The sequence below is a fragment of the Alligator mississippiensis genome, chromosome 10, assembly GCF_030867095.1.
Source record: "Alligator mississippiensis isolate rAllMis1 chromosome 10, rAllMis1, whole genome shotgun sequence".
Classification (NCBI taxonomy): domain Eukaryota; kingdom Metazoa; phylum Chordata; order Crocodylia; family Alligatoridae; genus Alligator; species Alligator mississippiensis.
Window position 1 is genome coordinate 74,351,625 of NC_081833.1, and position 10,248 is coordinate 74,361,872.

The following is a 10,248-nucleotide window of genomic DNA, read 5'->3' on the forward strand; positions in this document are numbered from 1 at the left end:
ACACACTAGTCAGTTAATGGGGCTGAACTGTCTCCCATGTAAGGGTAATTAATTATCAAACAGAAAATCCACTGCTGCAGCAAAACTCTAACAGAAAATGAAATGAGAAGTTCTCTGTTGCAATTCCCTCCTTCGCAGCCTTGCTGCAAAAGCAGGATTTAATCGTTCGGGCACCACCTGCTGGCTTCCCACCGGCAGCGGCTGCAAGGAGGGAACCAGCAAAAATAACTTCACAAAACCAAGACCTCCCGGCTCCTGGCTAACTAATGCATTTATTCTATTAAACCATATTCCCTTTCTAGTTAAAAAGTATGCACTTCAGCTAATTTCCTACTGGTTATTTACTGTTCTATCAGAAGGACAGCAGCTAAGTATTAAATATATTATTGCTGTGGTAGCCTGGGAGTTTTTATTTATCACTTGTATGATCATAGCACCTAAGGGTCCCAGGCATAGTCCGCTGTATTAGTGGCTGAACAAAAATTGGCCAAAAAGCTAACTAAGGATAAGACCTATAGATATACACACACATACATACATATACACACATAGACACACACACACACACACACACACACACACACTTCATTTATAACATATATATTGGTCTTATTCTTAGTTAACTTTTTGGCCAGTCTTTGGTCTTATTCTTGGGCCAATATTTTTTATTCTTAGTTTGTTAGCATATAGATATAGGTATATATGCAAACAAACTAAGACTAAGATCAAAATATTATAAAATACACACACGTATACACCATCCATATAAAACGATACCTTAATTTAGGTCCTAGCCTATGTGGAAACAGGTGTGCTTTGCCTGCCTGTGTCTGTTTAACAAGCCAGGCACTCAATATTTAATGCAGCTGGAATATGTCATTTTAAATAGTTCAATACCTTACCTATGGATTTCAGACAAGAATGTGCATTTTGTTAGCAGTTTTTCTTGGGAGCTTATAAAGTTTCGTAGTGGTATATGGATACATTTTGCCTTGAACAGTATTCTGCCTGCCCATTGCAATGACTTTGGAAAGCATCTTGCAAACAGTTTCTCCAAGGTATAGTTGGGGCTAACACTGTTTGTATCTTGCCGTGACTAAGGCTGCTTACACAAGTTGTTGGCATTACTTGCAGCGGGCTTTATGCAAGGGTCTGCTGGCAATTCATGGGTCACTCTAACAAGACAAGCAGGGGGACTGGGGATCTAGGGAGCATCTCCACACTAGGCTGGGAGAAGTTAAAATCTCAGAGAAGAGACATTTACAGCGTGGAGCTCTGACCTGGTATAACAGGCTATACCAGGTATCCATGATTATACCTGGTATATCTGGGTTATACCAGGTATAATCAGGGATACCTCTGCCTAGCCCTCAGCGTCACCTGGCTCTTGCCTAGATGCATTCATTGCAGTCAGAGGAAACAGCATCAGATCTACACGACAAAGTGCTCCCAGACTGTCTCATGTACGGAAACCTTCTCGTCGCAGAAGGGACCAGGGCCGACCAAGCAACACGGTGGCCTGTGTGAACTGCATTAGGAGGCGTCTCAGTTCGGTTCCAAATGACCCCGTGGATCAGAGAAAACTCCCAAGGAGTGACCAGCTGTGCACGGCGACGCATGGGAAACTGCATCTCTTTGCTAAACAGTCTGTACGCCGAATGCTGCCTGCTTGCTTCCCTGCAGTACCTACAGTGGATGTCTGTGAAGACAGGCGTCCCCGAGCACACGCTCCATCTTAGGTATTTCTACAACACCGATCTCCAGAGGAGCTGCAGCCATGAGGCTTAGGTTGTTAAAGAGATGAATGCACTAAATCACTAATTCATTCATATCCTTTTAGACAGCCCATCTAGAACATCTTGGCACTCTCCGCTCTGGCCTGCTGACCAGGTTGTGAAAAACCAATGTCCCTCACAGAGAGTCCACCACAGGCTTTATGCTGGGTCCAGGGCAGGTTGGGACAAGGCTTCTGGGCATTTATGCAATGCTGTGTTGATTAAAACTCAAAGATGGGAGTTATGGGGCCCCCGCTTTGAGTCTCAATGCTTGTTTAAGCAGCTACCCCTTACCTGGGTCAGAACTGCACCTAAGTCAGAACAAGAAGTTTAACACAGAGAGCTGCATGCACTCACTGAGCAGAAAACACAAGCACTTTCTCTGGGTTTCTACTGCCACTGTCCATTAGTTCTTCTGCCATCCAATCCCCCAGCCCAGAGGGAATCCACACAGGGTTTGCAACGGAAGCAGAGAGACACCTGAGCCCTGCTATCTAAAAGCCTTTATAGCCTGAAGACTTAGACCTGCTGAAAGTCTCTCAGAGATTTTCTGAATAAAGCAGAATTGCATGAACAATGACTCTTCTGACATTCATACTCAAAGGATGCAGACAGCAGGGACTGCATTAATGCATCCTGGACCCACAAGAAAATGGCACTGAAGCAGCATGAAAGGCTCCACAGTGGAGGACGAGCCATACAATTTCTCAGTACAGCGGGCCCCAGGTTGATCGCAGCGTCGGCATCATTGTGACAGGCACGCTGAGATGTCTCACACCTTCGGAAACAGAGCCTGTTATCAGGCCCCCTGACACCAGAGTGACTCTGTAAGTGCTGTCCTGATGACTGGAGGCCAAACACTTTACCTGATGAGCGCAGCGCCGGGGAGGAGGGCTGGGGATGTCAACTTTAGCCCAACTGTTCTTCCGGACGTTGTAAATATACAGCTCGTTGTACAGGTACGTCTGTTAGAGGCAAAAGGAAAATCTGCATCACCACACCTTGCCGCTGAACCCTACCCGAGAGCAGCGCGTTCAGTTCTCACCAAGCAGAGGCCACTTTGGAGAGCCTTAATTTAATGACCACGTAGCTGGCTCTCCAAAGTGGCCTCTATCAGAGGCAGGAATGCAACAGCCCCTCTCTTCTAGGTGGGAAAAAGATGCATAGTATGGCTCTGATGCTGGGCAATCAGCGCTCCAGAGACTGTCCTGGGCTTCAGGCTTGTCATGTCCTGTGCAAATAAATGTCATTTCTATTCTCCTCCTACCCCAGGCTGCAGTGAGCCCCCACCCCCTATCAAGGGACCCAGGAGGTGGGGCGTTTGCTTCCGGATGTCAGTCTCTGGAGCAATCTACTGATGCCAAGGGGCGACCCAACCCTCTTCTCCAAGTGGTGGGTCACTGTATGTTTGAGAGGACAGAGGCCTGAGAAAAGGAGCCCAGCAAGGATGTACAAACCTACCGCTGCCCATAAAAAGAGACACCAGGAGTACAGTGGAAGCGGTTGCTCGACAATGATGGACACAAGCAACCAAGCAAATGACAGTGCAGTAGACCGAGCTCACTACATAGAGAGCGTAGGGCAGATTTCAGGCCCAAGCACGCAGAGGTGCGTCCAGCACGCCAGCTCATAACTGCTACGTGCAAAACTCCCAGGCAAAAGCTCTGGATAAATAATTGCTACGTGCAAACTTCCCAGGCAGGAGCTGTTCAGCTAATAGGAGTTGCTCATTTTAAACGATTAGGGAGACAGATCGTACAATAGGAACCAAGGATGAGGGGCAACTACAGCCTGCATCGAGCCTACAGAAATTAGGAAGCCCTGAAATATTGATGCTTAGGCAGTCACTCTGACCCCTTAATGGACTGCAGCCCTCCAATCTCCCGCCGACAGCTCAGGCACAAGACAGTATTACTGTGAAATTAACAGCCTATTTTGTTCTCATTCTGGGAAAAATACATATTTTATGACTACTTCTTTGAAATCTTGCTCCATACAGAGCCCATGCAAATTATAGCAAAGACAGAGAGGGGAGGTGGGGGAGAAAATTGATAGATGGAAGTATACGTTACTTTTTGGCCATTGAAATATTCACCTCCAAAAAGGATCAATTCGTCTTTCTCGGGGTGAGCAGAGAAGGAGGCATTCAACCTGCAAGAGAGGGGGAGATGGGGAGACGTCAGCATGTGAAGGAACCATTTGAAACACAGCTTGAAAGCTAGGTCTAGACACATTATTCAGCCAGCGCTAGCCCTTTCCCCTCCTAAGGAAAGTCTCTCTCCATCACCCACGCACTTATCAGCACATGACACTTTTTTCTATTTCCAAGCTAAAAACTTCCTGAAGAAATTAACTTTTTGGAAACATCCAGAGAGATTAATTTGACACTTTTCCTATTTTAAGAACGCACATTATACTGTCATTTAACACGGCCTCTGACATGACTTTTTCAATTTTAATGCTGGCTTATCAGGAGCAAAGATTAACTTCATCATGGCACTTAACAACGGCCTGGACAGGGCTGTCTCATTTGAAGTTATCTACAGAAAACTTCCACCGAACCGTGGCCCCAGTTGTAATAGGAGCAGAGACCATGTACCACCGCCAACATCCAACAGGTAACCAGGCCCTTGGGACCTCAGTTTAGCCGTCCCCCCCCCAGCATCCTTGGGAGGAAGATGAAGAGAAACCTTCCCCTGTGTCCAGAGGCGAAAACTTACACCCTTGAGAGGTCAAAGCATCTTTTAAGTGAGTCGTGGCAGTGTCAGGAATGCAGAACCTGGTGAGATCTGGGTACCAGTCCTGTGTCTGGCGATAATGCATCTCATAATGAGCAATTTTATCCAAATCACAGGGTTTCCCTTCATTTTTAAATGGCGTCAACCCTTCCAAAACCTTCCAGTTGAATTATCGACTTCAACAGGATTCAGTTTATTTGGTAGGCTGACGGGAAGATATAAAGGAGGTTCGAGTGCTGACTCTGCCGCTCCATCCTATACACCTCACCACTGCACAAGAGCACCGGGACCTGATACTACACGCTTTAGATCTTTAAATAAACGAATTGTCTGTCACCTGTGGGGTAGCAACAGCCGAAACCATGCCATCTCTTACCTTGGAGAGGGTGGAGGGCAGGATGTTTCAATGATCTGGGTCTTTTTGGCATCTAATGTCTGGAACTCCGCTATCAGGGCTTCAAGATCCTCCTGGAAATAACCAGCCAGTTTGACATGAGTTTCTTGGTGAGCATGGTCATCTGCAGACCATATAAGATTACAGGAGCTACTATTTGGCTTTTCTCACGTGTGCTTACAGTCATTTCAATCAATGATGGGCTCTATGTTGCACCCAGCATGAGAGGCAGGTCTCTGCTAGGAGAGTTTGCTGATTTTCCAAGTTGGCTGCAACGTGACAGCACCCACGGCGTGGCAGCGTGAGCAGAAAGGCAAAAGCATTTTCTATTTCAAATTTACATTGCTTTTACTTTCCTTCAGTTCTTGTAAAATAAAATAAATCCATGCACCCCAAAGCTGCAGGTTATTTGAAAGCTGAAAACCACTCCTACATCCTCTAAAGAGAAGACCAGGCAAGTTGCATGTATGCTTGGACTGATTACGGCTGGGGGATTTTTCATTCATTCTTAACCCAACTTTCTCTTGTGCTATCTTTGTGATCACTGGGTAAGATGCTTGAGCCCATAGGTTGAAACTTTCCCCGTCTGCAGTGGCACGGAGCAAGGAGATACTCTCTACGGGCAAATTCAGATTGTTGGAAAATAGGAAAATATCAGTTTGACAAACACTGGGAGCAACAAAAATGTCTCCGTGAGTTTTTCAACAGAAGCATTGACAACCAAGGTGGAAAAAAATGCAACTCTTCCCTTCACTGCATTTCCTAGTTTTTCCATGCCCACTAGTTTGCATGTCTCAAGTGACAAGGCATCCGTACTAGTGACCATGGTAGTGACCGCTCTATAGCCTGATAGATCAGTCAGGATATTTTCCCTAACGTTCAATTTTAATTTCATCCTCTCGCTTTCCTTTGCCCTGTGCCCGGCAGCGCGCCACTCCAAGGTGGTGAGCACACTAGCCCACGCTTTATTTTAATCATGGGGAGAGCATCGTTATTTCAGTAGCACTGCTCACAGACTTGACATTAAGCAAGGGTCATCACCGAATCAGACGAGAGCGCTCCGCCTTTTGCAGGACTGGTCCATTAATTCCTCCCCTTGTATACTGCTCCGACCCTGCAATATTTGCAGCTAGGTATGTCTTTATGCAATCAATATTTGCAGCTAGGTATGTCAGAATATTTGCAGCTAGTTATGTCTTTATGCAATCAATATTTGCAGCTAGTTATGCCAAAATATTTGCAGCTAGTTATGTCTTTATGCATTATTTGCAGCTAGTTATGCCAGAATATTTGCAGCTAGTTATGACATTATGCAATATTTGCAGCTGTCTTTATGCATTATTTGCAGCTAGTTATGCCAAAATATTTGCAGCTAGTTATGCAATATTTGCAGCTAGTTATGTCATTTTCTTAGCTGCAGTTCAGCTAAGTTGCAAATACGTCTGGCATTGGGATAAGCTCTTCAGCAATTTAAACTACATAAATAATATCTACCTCCTGTAATGTCTCTCTCACTCAGCCTCTTCTAGCCTAGTTACTCTTGCTTGGGGCGATTCTTTGAACCCCTGCTCGTCTGTCAGTTCAAAGGGAACCTCTTAAAAAGCAAAAATCACAGACAATTAACCATTCGGAGGTATGTTAGAGCAGAAGGCCCTGGAAATATAATCTGGTTTTTTAAACCAGGCTGTGACAAGTTCAAAAAGTTAGCAGACAGGCTGAGGAGCGACCCCACATCTGCAGTTCACTGCTCATCGTGGCCTGCCTTGCCCACGCAAAGGGCCCAGCAGATCAAGGGGGAGAACCGGGGTTTGTCAGTGGGTTCATCTATAACGAGATGCAGATTGGATTGGCAGGATTCATTCACTTTTCATTCCTCCACATGCAACAAAAGGAAGGAAACGGGCTGATTTCTTAAATCAGATTATTAACCTTTTAAAATATCCTTTCTTTGCATATGCATCGAGATGCAGATTGGGTTGGCAGGATTCATTCAAATCTCAGTCCTCTTGCGTGCAACACAAGGAAGGAAACTAGCTAATTTCTTAAATCAGATTATTAACCTGCCACCATCTATTTAAATGTCCTTTCTTTGCAATGGTTGGGTTTTCACTTGAAAAGCTGAATGAGCTCTTCCACCCACAGCTTCCTGGAAGACTCTTCCAAAAAAGTTTACCATCCACAAATTGCCTTAAACACAAGGCACCAGGTGGTACCTGGAGGACGTGACCCTGGGGCAGGTCTGGTGGTGATGCACGCAACAGGCTCCTAATGTTCATTAGAAACTTTTTCTCTAATTACCAGCCAGGCTAAGTTACAAGCATGACGCCTCTGTTCCTAATTTTACTCCTACATTATGGTTTGGGATGTTTTGCCTTAGAGAAAGCCCTGGGGAGAACAGCACGAAATGCAACAAAAAGGGTCCGAGTCCCACCTGGATGGGGAGCACAGCCCTAACCTTCAGGCATCTCTTTAAAAACCTGGTGGGGAAATAAAGGCTTTTAGGTGATCTGAACCAGGAGATAGCAGCCATCCGGCACCGTGTGCATGGGTGCTTGCATGCTTGCATGCATGGGTGCTTGTGTGCAATTGCAGCAGCACACGTGCTGCTTGGGAGAGGGGAAAGCACTTGCTTTCTCTCCTGCCTGCTCCCATTAGGAAACTGGGAAGTGTGTGCATTTGCTCACAGCTGGTGCATACTCCCACTGCAATCCCCCCTGCTCTACCTGTTAAAAAAAGCACAACAGCATCTGCATGTCCAACAACTCTCAGTCTGCTTTTATTGCACCCAAGGAGATCCTTCTTTCCTTCCTCCCTCCCTGTGCTCAGGGGAGCTCATGCATTCAGGCTGCAGCCTCCCTGCCCTTTGCAGCCCCTTGTGCAGCTCAGGAAGCAACAGCTGCAACCCCTGAGAGGCTGCAGGCAGGGAAGGATCCCCCCCATCCCCATGCCCTGCCCCTGCCCCAGCAGCCTCATTTACCTCCTCTTTTTTAGATCTCTTGGAGACTTTTTTCTCCATCTTAGCAGCTGTTTTCTCAGCCCCTTTCACCTTCTTCTCCTTCTTGCTTTTTTTCCCCATGCTTTCAGCTTGGGTTTTGCAAATCAGGGGACCCTCTGTGCAATGCTGCCCCCTCCCCCAGCTCCTGGGGAGCTCACATGGCAATGCAAAGCAAGGTCATTTCCGAGAGGAAGAGGTCATTTCCTGCCTGGGTCTGCAATAAAAAGCAGGATCCCAGCCTGAGCCCTGCAAAGATATAGGGCTATTGCCATCTACTGGGTGGCTGGCTTCAAACATCAGCTTGCAGCATTTTTCTCCCCTTTCCTTTCTCAGCTAAGAGAGCTGGCTTTATTTTATTTTATTTTATTTTATTTTATTTTATTTACCTTTCTGGGAGTTCATTGTAGATTTTTGCAAAGATGCATGGGTTTCAATCCAGCTAGTTTTGAAAATCAGGTTGGGTTTAAATGCAAAGGGTTTTTTTTTTCCCCTTTTGTTCAGCCGCTAACACCTATGAAACTAGAAAATGAAGGGTTTTTTTTCCCCAAAAAACAAATTAATAGAATAATTATCTTTTTCCCTGACATCCGTTTTAAAAGCCTCCAGGATCCAGAGCAATCGGGGCTCGTGGTAGAGGCGATGTCTTGGCTACAACCTGGGTCTCGAGGGCCTTTGGACGTCTAATCCATTGATCTGCGACAGCTTTTTTCTATGGGACCCATCATTTTTATAGATAAAAACGGATAGAGTTAATAAGCCGAGTTTCTAGGCACGTCACCTGGAAACTGTGGGATATTTGCAATGTTTGGACTATCTACCTATATCTGAATCTCAGTGCTTGCCGGATACAAAAAAGCAAAGAGAGAAATGATGCTGGGAAAAAAATCTTGGGGGGCAGATGATACAAATCCCGCCAAGCATTTGTTGGTCTGGTTGTCTTCCTTTTGTGAGGCCTCTCTTGGAGGTCGTTTTGAGCCTTTTGTTACGGTCTGGTTTTCTAATAAGTTTTTTAAGGAAAAAAAAAAAAAAGTCTTGAAAAATACTGTGGTTATTATAAAGCTAGGATGGTGTTTAGGCCAGGAAAATGAACAGAAAAATTGAGGATATAATGAGTAGGGCAGATCCGCTCCTGTGAAATCAGGGCTGATTTGCACCAGCTGGGAAAATTGCTGGGTTTTTTTTGTTCTCTCAAAGAGAAAAAGCATAGGTGAAATCCTGGCCCTTGGATTCATCTAAGGAAATTTTGCCATAGGCTTTAAGGATTTTAGCCTTATATTTTAAACTAAAAAAAAAAAAAAGGCCACAGAAAAAACAAAACAAAACAGGAAAAGTATCTCAGGGTATTTAAACCCTGAAGGAGCTCTTCAGCACTCTGGGGAGCAAAAGTTTTTTCAAAACTTTATTTCCCATCCTCAATTTCTGTATGGATGTCGGAGGTTGAGAGAGAAATTCCAGGGCTTTTTCGAACGAGCCGCTGCCAAGGACTTGCACAGACCAAAACTTTTGTGGTAGCAATTCTGGTCTCTCCCCCGCGTTATAATAACACACATCCAGATGCAGCCGTGGCCTCGCAAAAGAAACCTTTGCTGGAGACAGGAGACTGGTGCCTCGTGCGTCCAGGAGCGCCGCAGCCGCCCTTGTACACGCAGCCCCGCTCTCACAAATGGCAAATGCACTCTCGCTCACGTGGGCTCCGCAGGCAAGTGCACACACGGATGTGGTCACAAGCATTCATGCAAGCATCCTTCCCCCCCAGATGGCAGACAGATGTGCGACGGTTGTGCAAATCTTACTCCTAATGCTATGCAGCTGATAGATGGATGCGGGCAGACACGCACATGCATGCACAGATGTCCCCCTTGTCAGAGGTGACGTGTGTCGGGGGTGCAGGTGGCACACACCCCTCCAGATTTCTGCATTGGGTGCCAGGGTCTGCCAGCAGTGGGCACGGTGGCCACCCCGTGGCATTGTGCCATTGTCATATAAAACCCTTTCTGATCTTCAGTGCAGTCATGCAAGGGGACGGCAAACACATTCTTTGGCATTTTTTCTTCTGTTTTGACTTGAGGGGTTGCGCTGTTGGGTTTTTTGATTTTTTTGGCACGGGGAACGGGGACAAATGTGCCAACAGGAACCACGGCGGAGGTTGCAATTTGCCAGCGTGCGCAGATCGCGTTTTGTGATACGAAAGGCTCCGGCAGCCCATCCGGAGCGGACCCACGCAGCTTTCACTGTGTTATTTTTGATGTTCATAGAGTGGTTAATCCTCCTGCCTCGGCCAAGCAAAGCATAACACGCATGAAGGCTTCGTGTCTGGGCCGTGTTCAATAACTGCACTGAAGAACA

General features: G+C 46.1%; 1 protein-coding gene across 2 annotated transcripts in view; it reads right to left on the reverse strand.

Annotated features, from left to right (window-relative positions):
- KLHDC4 (kelch domain containing 4) overlaps positions 1 to 8,099 on the reverse strand; it is a 31,669-nt gene extending 23,570 nt beyond the window's left edge. The window contains exons 1-4 of one of the 2 annotated variants that reach the window (XM_019491178.2): positions 7,885 to 8,099; positions 4,890 to 4,981; positions 3,848 to 3,926; positions 2,642 to 2,740 (exon numbers count right to left, since the gene is read on the reverse strand). In XM_019491178.2, coding sequence (XP_019346723.2) covers positions 2,642 to 2,740; positions 3,848 to 3,926; positions 4,890 to 4,981; positions 7,885 to 7,983 — 369 coding nt within the window. In that variant the 5' untranslated portion in view covers positions 7,984 to 8,099. The remainder of the gene's footprint in view (positions 1 to 2,641; positions 2,741 to 3,847; positions 3,927 to 4,889; positions 4,982 to 7,884) is intronic. The other variant, XM_014607883.3, reaches the window with a different exon arrangement.
- Between the last annotated feature and the right edge of the window lie 2,149 nt (positions 8,100 to 10,248).